Source organism: Rhinocladiella mackenziei, assembly GCF_000835555.1.
Source record: "Rhinocladiella mackenziei CBS 650.93 unplaced genomic scaffold supercont1.7, whole genome shotgun sequence".
In the NCBI taxonomy this organism is placed as follows: domain Eukaryota; kingdom Fungi; phylum Ascomycota; class Eurotiomycetes; order Chaetothyriales; family Herpotrichiellaceae; genus Rhinocladiella; species Rhinocladiella mackenziei.
This window is the reverse complement of record NW_013550598.1, coordinates 2118072-2133563: the sequence shown is the minus strand read 5'-3', so window position 1 is coordinate 2133563 and position 15492 is coordinate 2118072. Positions and strand designations below refer to the sequence as shown.

Genomic DNA, 15492 nt, shown 5'->3' with positions numbered 1-15492 from the left:
CAAGCTTTACTGCGGACAATGCTCGAGCTACGCCACAGCACTCAGCATGGGGTTTGACCACAGTCGACAGTCAGAAATCAAGGTGAAATATACTGTCATAAGGAATGCGGGCACGTCTGCGGTATTGACGGGCTTGGACGAGTTCGTCCATGTGGTGATCCGTGATGTGGGCGTGCCCTCTGTGTGCCAGAAACTCAGTCCGGCGAGACCAAAACCAGGTCTTCTAGATCCGCTCAGCCGCCTCCTATGTATTCATGCCAGTACAAGAGGGGCGCCGCCTAGGGCCGCTCTGCTGCAGGTGACAGCCCAGGACCACCTCCGGGACATGTGTCTTGTCTTACTGCAAAAACAGCGAGTGGCTGAGCCTGATGCGGAGCTGGCGTTCCAGTTGCAGTGGTCAGTGTTGGTATGGTGACTGTCTACTACTATATGGCCATTCCAATGGCAGGACACACGAAAAGCATGTAGGCCAGGATTGTCCCAACCGGCACCCGATCGGGTACCTCATTCATCAACATTTTCAACACTCCATCTCATAGTCAAAATCTATTCTCTCAGCCAAAGACTCAAACGGGGCATCTTCCATATCAAAATCGCCATCGCCATCGTCAACACCTACACTCATCCCGTGCTCTCCCCCCGGGGGTTTCCCAAGCATGTTTTTCAACCTTGCTACCTCCCCTTCGGCTCTCCTTCCGGCTTCCTCCAGCGCCGCTAAAACGGTTCCCAGTAATACATCCAGCTGCAAATCCTGTAGAACCTTCTCATACCGTTTAACCTTGCCGCGGTCCCACTCTTCCTCAGCTCGTTCGTGGCCGTGGAAAGAATCGTCGGGCCGCTGTTCCACGTCTTTCCATTTATTACGGAACTCCTTTGCCACGCCAATGTATTCTCTCGCGTCGCCTGTGCCAAGGATTTCATGAAGCGGATTGGAAGGATGATCAAGCGCGTCGAGAACATTGGCATGAAATCGATGTGATGCGCCGTGGAAAGTGCGGGAGTCGCCGATGATAGGTTCCGGCATTCTACTCGCTTGCTTCTGAGGATTCGTAGAATATGCAGGAGGGATTTGTCCCGTCGTATTTGTAGGAGCGGTGGAAGTGATAACAATTCCCCAGACGCCAAGTAGACAGACTAGTCCACGTTCTAAGAGAGTGTAGAACTCGTAGAAGTCAATCTTGAATTGTCGCTCGGCTTCAACGGGGTCGATGATCATCTCGTATCGACCCAACGAGGCTCTGGGGCTCGGGTCTGGATAACCATGGCCGCTAACTGGGTGGGCGTGGGGTGGGGGGTCGGGATGATTCTGAGAGTGAAATTGAGATTGATGTTCTTGGGCCAAATTTAATGCCCGATGTGACCAGTGCGTTAAACTGTTTGCTTTCCATGCTAGGCGTCGGAACAGTCGGCGGAAGCGCTGCAATTCTGCTTGACGAGTCACATAGAGGCGTTGAGCGGAGCTAAGTGGTGGTGCTGGGGATGAGAAAGATTGCGCAGCGGTGGATCTCGAGGGTGGGATGGATGTTTGGTTGAGGGCTGGATCTGGGGTACTGGAGTTTGGTTTACGTGGTGATGGAGTTCTCATATGATTTTGAAATTCTCGCTCTCGACGCACTTCGGGACTCGCCCAGCGCGAGGCTGTGAGGTCAAGTCTTTGCATTTACGCCGGCCTCGCAAAGATGGGAGACCGACTGGATTTTCTAGACCGTGGCGGGTGGTCGCACTTTCCTACATTGTCTGTGCTCTCTTTATTTTGTTCACCTCACAGGCGAGGCTGTCGTTGGGTGAGGTGCTTGTGATTCAATAAATGTTTCAGGCGATGCAAAAAGTAAAAGCGGCGCGCCATTGAAGTATGCGTTCCGATCACATGCTGCTTTAAGGAGAGACAGGCCAAATGCTGGCTATTGACTCGGTCCATTTATCAGGAATCCTCAAGAGAGGCCCAAGATAACCAAGAGAAATGGCGAGATACCCGATAATCGGCGATGACGAGAGCAGCATCCAGGGTTTTGCTACAGGACTGGCTTTTATCAATTGCCAAACCATTCAGATGGCAAGGTATGTCGACGTGAAGAATTCCATACCAATACATCCAGACAGTTCCCGTCGAAATATCAGCAGTCTGCAAACACTCTTCGTATGTGCATGTGGTGCTGTCTCCTCCTCGGAACAGCCGAGTGTGCAAGGTCAGCTCAATTCAACCGCCCATGCTCTTGGCCCAAACCCTTGCCTTTGCTGTATATATCCAGGCGGCATTCTGAGCCGTCTCTCATGTTGTTTGACCATCGCCAGAGGACAAATTTTCATCACGTTGCTCTGCCCGTCGCCGTTGGGTATACCAAAGACAGCGATCACACCAAAGAACTGGAATTTTCATCGCATTAGCCATATGGCTCCCCCGATAATCGATACGGCCATCAAGACAGTCAAAATAGCAGCTCCCGCTTTGTCTTTTGTAGTGATGGGTTCTTCGTTGACACGTGGAAGACTAGGAGCTGTGGACCCAGCATTGGGATCACTCTGTGATTTAGCTCCTGTTCTTAGAGTAAGAGGCCTCATGCTTTCGTCGATCAGATTCGCCCCGATGACTGATAAAGCGCCCATCTGCATGTAATGTGTGAGCAATCTCTGATCGGTGTTCATTCTTCCCGGAGTAATCCTTACCTGTTGACCAACACCATTCGTTCCATCCCAAGTAGTGGTCCACCATTGCATACCACATTGTCGTCCATTGCTCCCTCCATCACACTGACCTGCGGCGCCGTTGGCACTGGCCTCCAGTTTCGGTTTGATTCCATCCGCGGTCTTGGGGACGAGTAAACTCGTAATTGCCATCCATCTTGCAAGATATGCTTTGAAACTCTTTTGATCTTCATCGCAGGTTTTAGCCTCCTCACATTCCAGCTCGTACATGACGTTGCCTCCATATTTCTGGGGGAAGAATAATGAGTAGGCACTGCTGAGGATTGTCTCGACACGATCCAGCCAGAGAGCGCTTCCGTTGGTGAAATTGTACATGTATGCCGCGCCTGAGAGCATAGTTCCGTAGTTGTAAGTCCACACGTAGTTGGCAACGTTGGAGCAGTTGTTGTCGGTATCGGTGTTATCCCAGATGTAGAAGATGCCACTAGAATTGTCCATCTGCAAGAGAGGGCTTTGCTCCATCCAATCCCACACCTGGGTCGCCCAGTCCGCATAACTTTGATTTCCCGTAATGTAGGCTAATCTGGCCGACAACTGGAAGTTTCCGCCATTGGAAATCGAATTCTTCAGATTGAAACCAGCATTGAACGAGAACACTTGCCACCTAAATCCGCCCCCGCAAGTTGCGGTGTCCCAGAGACCTGTTTGGAAATTGAACACAGCCTGCGCCAGTGAAAGCCAAGAAGGATTATCACCCCCGGCCTCGGGAAAGTTGGATTCTACTGCATCCAACGCGGAGAAAGCCCAAAAGACTTGGTCATCGACACCCATGCTTTTCGATTGATTAGAAGGATTGTAGTTATTGTCCGGCCCTCTTTGGAATTGGAGGGCCTCGGAAACGACTGCATTGTACGTCGTGTCATTGGTGTACTGCCAGTAGTTGATTAATGCTCCCCACATGGCACCTGCTTCCCACCAACAATATGTTCCAAGGACATTCGGATCACAACTCAGGGAACCTGGAAGCAAGCCCGGAACTTGGCCTGTTTGATTTCCTGTGTAGACAGTCATCATGTCGTAGGCAATAGTTGAGGTGACGGAACTTATTGAACTCGCGGTGTTGAGGTCGAGGTTGATGGCTGCCGTGAGCGGCGTCCATAGGAGGAACGATATTCTCATCGTCGGCGATATCGAGGCCTGAAGGAGGTCGTATTGTAGATAATTCTTAACTGTTTGTGTAGATGCCCAAGAGCACCCAGCGAGAAGTATACGCCGCCAGCGGCACTAAAGACGTCAAGATAAGCACGACAAGCACGACAAGCACTTGGAACCAAGAGTCGAAAGTATCATCGGAGGAATAGAAACGAGACCGGCGACAGAAAGACGGGTCATAAGAATCGTTTTGCGACCAGTTGGGCCACCAATGGAAGTATGGTATACCTGACTCCACCTCCCCCTCCCTCCCATTGTCGCGTGTTCCAACAGGTCGAACGTTTGATGTGTGTGAGACAAGACCGGGGGGATTCGTATGTATCGGAGGAGGCGGTGCAGGGCTGACAACGCGTCTTCCCCCACTTGAAGTTGGAACAGACGATAGATCGGGGTGTTTTGAGGAGTCATCTCACGCATTTTCTTTCCTAAATTATAATTATCTTTTTCTCCCGTATCGCCTGTCTGAGTTTCACAAATGGTCGAACGAAGAGATACCGAGTTCGTCATGGATCAGGGGAGCAATCGAAAGTAAATGAGGCCGGCCGCATGAGTCAGGTCCATTGGATCAATTTGACGGATGCGTCAGCTCAAAACAGAAAGGCGATCTGCGACACCGATTGTGTATCATGGGGCCAGAATTGATTTGCACTGGATTTGCGAGCTGCAAAAGACGGTGTAAATTTGGCCATTGCGAAGGCGGCTAGGCTCTCGTTTCAGTTCGGTGCCCCCGCCTCGTGGCCTTGAGGAAATAGGAGAGCGAGCAAAGCTTGGCCATGCTTGGTCAAGCTTGATTCATGACTCCTGGCATCCAGCTATTATCATTTACTTTTGCATTCGTCCACACAACACTCGCAATGCGCAGAATTCATACATATGCGTTCCAGGAGCGCAGCCTGAAAAAAAAAAAAAAAAAAATTTTTGGTGTCCTCACTGTCATAGCGCCTATGCATAACACGATACAGCCAGAATCGAATGCCCAGTGGCAAGAATTCCATACCGAAGTCATTCATGATGCTTCCAACCAAAGGTCCGATGCGCGTGCAGCGGTGGTATGCCGTCCATAGCCCCCCCATTGATCCATGGTCCAATTTGATACTGCTAATTATCACCATCATTAGCTCCGTGCCGCGTTCCTCTCCCTCGCGCCTGATTTGTCCTTCCAGAACGGCTGACTCGTCCCGTAATATCCTGCCAGGTGGCATCAAACCTGCGGCCTGTACTCGCCAAAAGACCTTCCTCCTCTTCTTCAAGAGCGTCATCGTCCGCATCTGAGTCCGAAAGTTTGGGTGTGCGGAACAATAGTATGACAAAGGCGAGTAGGAACATGCCCAAGAAAACGAATTGGGCCCAGAAATCCACAACACCGAAGAAGGGGAAGTTTACCGTCACACGGTTGAGGAAGGTAGAGACTACTGACGGCGTGCATACGTTTTGGGCGGCTGGGTTATCGGTAGACTCGGTGCAGGGGACAATGTGCTGAGTGTGGTTGGAACAGTCAGGTTGTTCGCCAGGGTATTTGAGGGGACGGTCACAGAATGTCTGAGGACCGAAAGTAGCATATTGCGGGGCGACCATCATTGCGATGGAGTAGTTGATGGCTAGCGTCATGAGCGTGAGCATGACGGTCGCGATGAGCAGTGCTTGTGGTGAAGTATGAGCTTTACGGATTCTGAAGATGGTGATCCAGAGAATGCGAATTCCAATAGTGGCAATGCCGACGATGCTGGCGCCAAAGAAGAGCATGACGAGCAGGAGAAAGATCACGTAGTCAATGGGAAAGACTTTGGCGGATATGACCAGGATCCAATTGATCGGTTGGAAGATGTTGATGTGGGCAAGAAGGTAGCCACAATGTCGTTTGCAAATGGAATTCTTTGCTTTGTCAATCCCGGTGATGAGCATGCTGGCAAAGATCAACAGAACTATGATCACCAGGAGAACACCCACGATGAGCTTGATGGGACGGAAAATCGCTTCGATCTTGAGCCAGATTTTTCCCACGATGCCCTGATCCTCACCCGAAGCTTCGGCAGCTAATCGTTGGTGTCGACGCAAGGTGCGCTCTTCACGGACCAAAGCTTCCAGCTCTCGCTGATCCTTGGCGGACAGTCCATCGGGATTTCCCTGTGCGCGACCTTCGAGTTGCCTCTGCCTTTCCTGATTGCTTTCCAATTGCGCCGCAGTCGACTCCGAAAGGGCCGGGGCCGAGATTCCAGGAGTCGACTTAATAAAGGTGAGTGGAAGCAGGGCGAGCCCCGCTGCTGTGTAAAAGCAGTAAATCAGAATACCGATGGTGATCAAGAGACCCAGGGCAAATGTCAGCGCCCGTTCGCCATGGTTCTCGGCAAGTAATTTCTTGAAAAAGTCCAAGTCGAAGTGCGCTCCCTGGCGGTGACGTGCAACCGGGACGAAGAAGCCGACCAAGAAAAGGGCGACGCAGAGGAAGATGAAGACCACGGTATATTTGAATGCTGCCCCAAATCGTGAAGCAAATGTTTGGGATCCTTCCTCTTGAGCAACCTCATCGTACTCTTCATACCAGAAATAGGTGAAAGGGATGACGAGCAGGCACAGCAGCGCGTCGAGCGAGTAGAGGAGGTAGTAGACAACGCGGAGAGTGAACGTAATCTTGTCGACTTGGTCTTGGCTGGCCCAATCCTTTCGTTGGCCTAGCTTGGAACTTGTCGTACTCGAGACTAAAGCCACGTCGACCGGTAGGAGGAGAACGGTCGCGAGGAGACTGGTGATGCTGAAAATGCAGACAATAGTGACGAAGGCGGATCGTTCTCGATGCGTCTGGTACCCGTAGACAAAGAGGGAGGTAATAGACAAGAGGAGGACGATGGCAATGGCATAGACGACCCAAATCAAAGTAATGTGTACATACCCGGCAGATGCCATAGCAGAAAAGGCCGGGTCAGCCATCCGAGTCAGTGGGAGGAGCTGCATACGTTGAACTCTTGAAGAAATTCAAGCGGGTCGATGAGTGCTGCCAGAGCATCTCCCTTTGAAGGGTCGCAACAAGTCCGGAGAAGGGAGAAAATGGGAGTGGTCGATTGCATCACCCGCAATCCAAACCTTTCGTCATCGTCTCAAGTCCCCATGTCACGCCAATATCACGTGTTAATGTCACGTGTACGCCAAGATATCAAATTCGACGCGCCTCGGGGCTTGGAGCTCGAAACTCATCTCAATCTCGATGGTCGTACACAAGTCCCACTCGCATCGACAACCTCTCATATCTGACATCATCTGGCTTGTCCGGATTGGGTGCGTCGAATACGGTTCTTCGTGGCTGTCGCGGAGCATGGCGCGACGCTTGTGCTTGTTTTGACCGTCCTCTCTCTTCTTACATCCACGACAACTCTAAATGCAGTGCTACACAGAGCTTCTACCGCCTTCCGGCGTCACTCATGCCCTGTCGGTGCCTTTCACTTCAGCTAAAGCCGAAAACTTGATAGTTGCTCGCACATCCCTGCTTCAAGTCTTTCGGTGGGGGCAGGCCATTCCGGGGCAAGAAACAAAACTCGTCCTGGTTGCGGAATACAATCTTGCTGGCACCGTCACCGCCTTGGGCAATGTCAAGATCGAAGATTCCAAAAGTGGTGGAGATGCCATCCTTGTGGCGTTCCGAGATGCAAAACTCAGTCTCATCGATTGGGATCCTACATTGCATAGCATATCTACCCTGTCAATACATTACTACGAGCACCATGACCTTCCATCTGCTCCTTGGCAGCCTGATTACGCCCACTGTGTCAGTCGTTTGACCATTGACCCGTCCAGTAGATGTGCTGCTTTCAACTTTGGTGTCAGTAACCTTGCCATTCTTCCCTTCCATCAAATCGGAGATGATTTGGCCATGGACGATTTTGATGACCTCGACGATGAAGAGAAGGCGCGACATTCCCCCACCAAGCTGAGAGACGCTCACCCCAATGGTCACGAGACTCCTTTCCATCCTTCATTCGTCTTGCCTCTCACCGTCCTGGATCCGGGTTTACTCCATCCCGTGGATATGGCTTTCCTTCACGAATACCGGGACCCCACCATTGGCATCCTCTACTCCACCTTCGCGCGCTCATCCAACATGAGCCCTGAACGTCGAGATGTCACAATATATGCCGTCTATGCCTTGGACCTGGAGCAAAAGGCGTCAACCACGCTGCAGTCGGTCTCCAAACTTCCCAATGATCTTTACCGAGTCATGGCTCTTCCTCTTCCCGTCGGTGGTGCTCTCCTTGTGGGAGGAAACGAGTTGATCCATATCGACCAGGGCGGGAAATCCAGTGCCATCGCGGTCAACGAATTTGCGCGAGACGCATCCTCTTTCTCCATGGCTGATCATTCTGAATGTCGGCTCAAATTGGAAAACTGCCAAATCGAGCATTTGGGAAATGCCAGTGGTGACATGTTGGTCGTCTTAAAGACCGGAGAGGTCACGCTTTTGACATTCAGAATGGACGGTCGTTCCGTCTCCAGCATGGCTCTCCGCCGACTTCACGAAGCACAATTACCGAGTCTGATTATGGGAACCGCGTCCTGCACAGCATATCTCGGGTCCAATCGTTTATTCATTGGCAGTGAAGAGTATGATTCAATCGTGATCAGCACCGCCAAGAAATCTTCTCAATTGAAGAGAACGAATTCTCGATTACAGCTTCCCATGAGTGGAAGAGGCGTCGAAGACGACGAAGACGAGGATGAAGTCGAAGATGATGACGATCTTTATGCCGAAGTCTGGGATGAGCCTAATGGACATTCTTCTGCCGCTGACGTCGGTGGTCCAAACTTACGCGTGACGGATCGTCTCCCTTGCATAGCGCCGATCAACGATATGGCCTTTGGAAATGTGGGGAAGCGCAAGCGTGATGATCCCGAGGCCCTCGATCTACCTCCTCTCCACGGCCGTGAACTGGCCATCGCCTATGGAAGGGGCGCTGCCGGTGGACTTGCATTCGTATCGAGCAAACTTGAGCCACGCGTGACCAGAAGAATGAAATGTGAGAATGCGACCGGACTGTGGTGCTTCAGCTCCAACAGTAAAAGTCAGGTGGGGGACAATGGAAAAGACGAGATCATCGACGACCTTGCCATCATCTCGCGGATCACGAGTGATGGTGTCGGATACTCTTCGGTGTTCCGACTCAGCGGTGTCGATTCGATGACGGATTCGGAATTTGATGAATCGGCCGGATCGACTATTTCGGTCTCCAAGTTGGAGGCGACGAATCATACCGTTCAGGTTCTGCCCACAGAAATCCGTGTTTATGATGATAAATTTGCTCTTTCACAAATCTTCCCCGTCGTGGACGAAGAAGAGGGTCAGCTGAGCAAGGCCGTCAAGGCCCACTTTGCCGAACCCTACCTCCTCGTCATCAAAGATGATGGAATCATGTCTCTGCTCAAGGCCGACAAAGCCGGTGAACTGGACGAAGTGGAACTTCCCGAAGCTCTGAACAAGAAAATGATCCTCTCAGCATCCCTGTACCAGGATCACCAAGACTTCTTTCAAACTTCGAGATTCTACGGAAATACGACGTCGCCGGGACCAATCTTGACGGCTCTAACGTCGGAAGGGCATTTTTACTTGCTGTCACTCCCCAATATCGACATTCGCATATTCCAGTGTCAGAGTCTGCCATTCCTGCCTACCTACCTGATGCAAGATCTGCAGTTGCCCAAGCACTGGAGAAACAAAGATGACCTTGCCGAGGCGCTGTTGGTCAATCTGGGAAATGCAACAGATCATCGGCCATATTTGGTTGTTCGAACGACGACGGGTGATATTGCTCTTTACGAACCTTTTGCCATTCCCGATGTGGGAGGAAGTTTTAAATTCAAAAAGGTCATGACCAAATCGGCCGAGACTCCGGACGACCAAGAAGAGGAGGAAGGAGAGCAATCATCAATGCGTCCCATGCAAATCATACCCAATTTTTCCGGCCGCAGCTCGGTATTTATTCCGGGCTCCCGCCCTCTCATTATCCTACGAGAGGCCTCGACCATGCCTCATGTGTATGAGATGAACACGGACAATATCAAATCGATGAGCAGTATCCATGTAGACTTCTGCCAAAACGGAGTGGCATTCCTCGATGAGAGAGATGATATTTGCTTTGCCGAACTTCCCGAGTCGACAATAATAGGGCAGTCAGACTGGGTGGTGAACAGAGTGCCCCTGGCCCAGGACATCAGTGCCTTGGCTTACTATGAACCAACCGACGCATACGTTCTGGCGACGAACTATACGACGGCGTTTCAACTTCCTCAAGATGACGAATGGCATCCGGAATGGCACCATGAAGCCACCACATTCCTTCCCACCACACGTCAAAGTACTCTCAAACTTCTCAGCTCCAAAAGCCACTCCATCATCAGTCAATACCATTTTGCGGCCGGTGAACGAATCCTGTGCGTCAAGAGCCTGAACCTGGAAGTCTCCGAAGAGACCCACGAGCGGAAAGACTTGATTGTCGTCGGAACGGCCGTCGTAAAAGGCGAAAACATTACCACGAGAGGAAACCTTTATCTGTTCGACGTGGTCGAAGTGGTCCCGGAGCCTGACATCCCGGAGACCGATCTCAAGCTCAAATTAATCACCAAGGAAGACGTCCGTGGAGCGGTGAGTGCGCTCTGTGGTGTGGGTTCGCAAGGGTTTGTTCTCGCCGCCCAAGGCCAAAAGTGTATGGTGCGAGGATTGAAAGAAGACATGTCTATTCTACCCGTGGCGTTTCTCGACATGCGATATTACGTCCATGTCGCCAAAGAGCTCCCCGCAACGGGTTTGTGCATTCTCGGCGACGCGTTCTCCGGCCTCTGGCTCGTCGGATACTCCGAAGAACCGTATAAGATGCAGATACTGGGGCGAGATCTTGACAACCCCGCAGTCATGGCAGCAGAATTTCTTCCCGACGACAAACAACTATACATTATTTCGGCGGACGATGACGGGCTGCTACGAGTCTTGCAATATGATCCCGAGAATCCCAAGACGGAACGAGGCACCAAATTACTGCTTCGAAGCACGTTCAACATGGGCGCCGTGCCGACGACGATGACATTGCTACCGGCCAAGATGGATCCCGACCTTGATATGGACTTGGTCTCGACGCCACCGTCAGACTCGATGCAGCGAATCCTGATAAGCACGCAATCCGGCTCACTATGCATGCTGACTCCACTACCCGAGACCGCATACCGTCGTCTGTCGACGTTGCAAAATACCTTACTGACGACGCTCGACTTCCACCCATGCAGTTTGAATCCACGGGCGTATCGACAGGTCGAGACTGATGGCATAGGGGGTCGAGGCGTCATTGATGGTAACTTGGCCAAGAGATGGTGGGAGACAAGTACCCAGCAGAGGGTTGCCAGTGCAGACAAAGCTGGTGGAAGTGTGTGGGAAGTCAGGGCCGATATGGATATGATCAGTGGTGGCGATTTAGGGTTCTAGGATGAAAGGATGAATTGATTTTGGTGGTCGTGATACTGGCGAAGAGATAGAAGGCTGGCTGGCTATCTAGCTGTCTGTATGTTGCCCATCACAAGAATGACTCCAGGAAGGCCGAGAATCCTGTTCTCACCCGGAAGCCAAAATCCATTCTCGCTTCGTTGGACAGAACGAGATGGGCTTTGGGCACCAAATTCCTGGGCGAGAAAAAAAAAAAAAAAAAAAAAAATTTTTCCAGGTCACGTGAATATCCACTCAACTCGATGTACTTCGGATCGACTGTTGAAGCATTCCGCTTCTCCTCGACTGATGATGGTGTTGACGCCTTATAAGGCTACTTGGGACTTCTTCCCTTATCGTGGTCATAGTCAACGTGCTTTCCCCATTCTCCTTCTGGCTCCTCATTATCAGATATGCCATCTTATTCTCATTCCTCTTCCCCTTGTTTAGTCCTTCAGATGCTCCTACATCTAGCTTGCTGGTTCGCCCGACCCATGTATCGGATTCTCAGCCTGCCCCGCCAATGCCCACGCTCTGCAGGTGGTTTCCCCGTGGCCTCGGCAAACCGCGGCGGCGGACGAAAGGGGACTCGTCCACGCACGAACTGTGGGGATACGCCCATTGTGCTAATTCACCAACGGCTGCCTTGCCATTTGGCAGTTCTAGTTCCCTACGCCGGGCTGGGCCGGGCTGGGCCGGGCTGGGCTGAATTCAGCATAGCCTCGGACTGGGGCTGTACAAAGAATCGCTTTACATAAATGGTACTCATCACAGATACCTAGGTACCTCCGAGAATGAACGCGCATGATCGCTTTAAAAGTTCGAATTCGGCCTCGAAATCTCTAACTGCCGTGGTAGGAGGTTCTCCTAATTTCTCGCCCGAGATCTTTCACTAGAACCCATATCTAGCAGCTTCCCTGTCAGTATCCCATCTGGACTTCCCCCTCCACCCCCCTCAAGAATAAAGAAACGGGTCGACTCCATCAAAATCTTAGTGGATTCATATCAACATTGCATTTCCACAGCCGACGAGCACGTTAAGGACAAACCAACATCCCCTCTCGACTCGACCGGACCTCCATCTTTCCATACGTTGACAACATGTCCACCGAGACAGCCTTTCAATCACCAACGCACCCCTCCGTCATGAACGTGATCCGCCGACCCGGTTCCTTCGAATCCTACAGCATCTCCGTCGTCACACTGGCCCCAGGAGCCCTCATGGCCCGCCTCACCAGCCCACCTATGACTCTGACAGCGACCCAGCGCTGGTCCAGCGTCCAGGTCTCCGAGACCCAACACGTCGAATTGAACTGCGACTTCCTGTACGTCAACCACAGCTGCGAACCGAGCCTCGAGTTCCACGTCATTCCCGACTGCGACGAACCGGTGATCGAGATCCGCGTGGCGACACGGCACGACGAGGCTGGACACCCCAAAGGCCTCAGCCCCGGCGACGAGTTGACCTTCTTCTACCCGAGTACCGAGTGGGTGATGAACCAGCCGTTCCAGTGCAGGTGCGGGACGAGGAGTTGTCAGGGCCGGATCTCGGGGTCGAGAGATATGAGTAGTGAGCAATTGCGAGGGTATTTCCTGAATGCTCATATTGAGGATTTGAGGAGCATTCCGCGGGAGGGAAAGGATAAAGGGGAGGGTAGAGCGAAGCCGGGAGGCTGGTAAGGCTGAAAGCTTTGCGGCTCTGGTTCATTCTAACAAGCATGATGGACTTTGTCAATGTGGCTGGAAAAATTGATTGCCGGCTGATAAAATTCATAGGACCAAGAAATGAATAAGTCGTCTTTCAACATCAAATCCCCAATCTCTTTTCGAGATCTAAACATGAAATCCATCAGTCGTTCGCGATTCAGATGGCGAATTGGATGCGGTCCGGGTATTTCGCGGGATCCCCTCTCCGGCCTTGCCTATTCCAATGATTTCCTCTCTCATCCGATCTCTTCCTCTCGCTTGTCTCAATCACCAACGTCCGATTGAACTTGCCGTCTCAGCCATTTCCATCAAAGCCTTCAGAAGCCGGACGTCATCCTCGCTCCATCCCACATGGTTGTTGATATTCATATCCAATCCATCCTCCTCCGGCGTCGTCTTCTTTTTCACCCCAAATGGCTTCACGTCCGACTTACACACCGTACCCGGCTCCGGTAACGTCCCCGTTTGAAAGTACTTTCTTACCGATTTCGCCGTGCACAGCGACGGGGCCGTGATCGAGCAATGGCCCTCCGCATCCTGCTGAAGGAGCACACTGCCGGGGAAGCGCTCATTCATCTTCTTCGCACTCTGCAACGGTGTCACGGTGTCAAGAGTATTCGCAATCCACAATACCGGATGAGCCGTATTATTCGCCGCAACAGGCCCGTGGAACCGCCATTTGGGGCTTGTCGCCCATCCCGCGCAACTCAAGCGCGTTTGGGCCCAGTAATCGCCCATCGCACTGCTCTGGCCTTGCAACACACGCCAATAGGCCTGAAACTCGTCTTCCGTGAGACTCCCGATATCTTGGGCATCCGTACAGAGGACCGCCGACGTCGCCTCAAGCTCATTCCAATCCGGCGCGACACACTCCTCGGAGAACGGGCCCGCGACTTCACACTGCGCAGAGCGACAGGCCGGTTTGCGTGCGGATTGCTTGTACGTGGCGAACAAGCTCCCGGTGCCATTGGTGACGTCTTGCATGAGCTCCGCCATGAGTGGACCCAGCATGACCGGCTGGTACAACGCGTCTCTGATCAGCATCTTGAGGTCTGTCCAGGTGATGATTTCGGGGCCGCGCGTGTCGCTGCCCACGACCGACAAGGGATCGTCCCAGATGTCGTGCAGGAGTTTCTCGTACGCGGCGAGTATGGCTTGAGGACCGCCAGGTCTCCAGAACGCACATCCCTCGGGCCCGGGTCCAGCTTCGGAGCAGTAGTCCATGATCTTGTGGAGAATCTTGTCGGTGTCGTGGAGATTCTGTAGCCAGGGCCCATTGTAGTAGTCTTGCGCGTCAACCACGCCGTCAAGGACGACTCGAGACACTCTATCCGGGTACATCGCCACGAATGTCGCGCCGAGAAGGGTCCCATACGAATAGCCCCAGTAAAGCAGTTGTTCTTCGCCTGGTTGCCATTTCGTTCGTTCCACGATTTGCTGGCTGGGATCATGACCGTGCATCATGTCATGTATCGCTTGAGCTTGGCTTCCCTGCTTCGCTCGCCATTGTCCATGCCGTTCGATGATCTCGAGCATATCTCTTGCCACGGGCGTGGTATTGACATGTTCCAGGAAATTCGTCGCATTGTTGTTGTTCTGGTCTGATTCCAGCCGTCGCGAACATCCATCTGCAAACGCCCTTGCTCGTCTCCAGTTGATGCGCAACGACCCCTCTGAGCTGCCCAGGATCCCTTCCGCTTCAGTTTGCATGTTCCAGATCTGGCGGGCAAAATTATCCGGAAAACACGTCAGAAGAGGCGTGCTATGGTTGATTCCTCGCGGGTCAAAGCCGATGATGTCGAAGTACTTTTCAGAGCCGGAAGAGTCGTGGGCAAAGTGGGCAGTGACAGGTCGGTCGGAATCGACGACCTGTTGGATCTGAGAGCCGTGATACAGGAGCTTTGCGACGCCGGAACCGCCGGGACCGCCAGGATTGATGAGCACGGCGCCCCCATACCGAGGATCGCTGACGGGGACTTTGGCGGGTTTTCGGATGATGGCGAGGGCGACGCGATCAAGGGAGCCGGGTGGTGCGTGATAGTCCATGGGGACATCAAGTCGAGCACATTGAAGGCCATCGTAGCAGTCGTGGTATTCCAGTTCTTTGGAAGGTTCGATACTTGACCATCGAAAGGGTGATAGAGAAGTGTCGTGGACTTTGTCACCCGATGGTACAAGGATACCTGACTGTGGAGGCAGCAGCCGCTCCAGACTGTGTAGTAACAGCGCAATTATCGCAACCGCAACAAGAGCGACTCGCAAGCGGGAAGAAAGTTTTGATCGGTCGTACGCTCTCCATGGATGTGGCTGTTGCTGCCGCTGCCGCTGTTGAGGGTCCAGCTTGGGTTCCATGTTTCAAACAACCTCGAATATTGTCGATATATCGACCCACTATACGCAGCCTGATCCTGGACGCAGAGAGAGGCTCTCAGTCTTACCATCCCAGATATTCAGCCCACGTTTTATCGAAAACATAT

At 52.3% G+C, this 15492-nt stretch overlaps 6 protein-coding genes across 6 annotated transcripts; 2 read left to right on the top strand and 4 right to left on the bottom strand.

The window, feature by feature from the left end:
- Positions 1-520: 520 nt before the first annotated feature.
- Z518_09561 (uncharacterized protein) lies at positions 521-1585 on the bottom strand (the record flags this gene model as incomplete). The annotated part of the gene is made up of 1 exon (XM_013413516.1): positions 521-1585. The coding sequence occupies one exon, from the start codon at positions 1583-1585 to the stop codon at positions 521-523; it is 1065 nt and encodes a 354-aa protein (XP_013268970.1).
- A 788-nt stretch (positions 1586-2373) lies between these two features.
- On the bottom strand, positions 2374-3822 carry Z518_09560 (uncharacterized protein; the record flags this gene model as incomplete). The annotated part of the gene is made up of 2 exons (XM_013413515.1): positions 2374-2604; positions 2665-3822. The coding sequence occupies 2 exons, from the start codon at positions 3820-3822 to the stop codon at positions 2374-2376; spliced, it is 1389 nt and encodes a 462-aa protein (XP_013268969.1).
- Positions 3823-4953: 1131 nt separating this feature from the next.
- Z518_09559 (uncharacterized protein) lies at positions 4954-6756 on the bottom strand (the record flags this gene model as incomplete). Its single annotated transcript, XM_013413514.1, has 1 exon — positions 4954-6756. One exon carries the CDS (start codon positions 6754-6756, stop codon positions 4954-4956), a length of 1803 nt encoding a protein of 600 aa, XP_013268968.1.
- Positions 6757-7225: 469 nt separating this feature from the next.
- Positions 7226-11311, top strand: Z518_09558 (uncharacterized protein; the record flags this gene model as incomplete). The annotated part of the gene is made up of 1 exon (XM_013413513.1): positions 7226-11311. The coding sequence occupies one exon, from the start codon at positions 7226-7228 to the stop codon at positions 11309-11311; it is 4086 nt and encodes a 1361-aa protein (XP_013268967.1).
- Positions 11312-12409: 1098 nt separating this feature from the next.
- On the top strand, positions 12410-12988 carry Z518_09557 (uncharacterized protein; the record flags this gene model as incomplete). The annotated part of the gene is made up of 1 exon (XM_013413512.1): positions 12410-12988. The coding sequence occupies one exon, from the start codon at positions 12410-12412 to the stop codon at positions 12986-12988; it is 579 nt and encodes a 192-aa protein (XP_013268966.1).
- A 294-nt stretch (positions 12989-13282) lies between these two features.
- On the bottom strand, positions 13283-15367 carry Z518_09556 (uncharacterized protein; the record flags this gene model as incomplete). The annotated part of the gene is made up of 1 exon (XM_013413511.1): positions 13283-15367. One exon carries the CDS (start codon positions 15365-15367, stop codon positions 13283-13285), a length of 2085 nt encoding a protein of 694 aa, XP_013268965.1.
- Between the last annotated feature and the right edge of the window lie 125 nt (positions 15368-15492).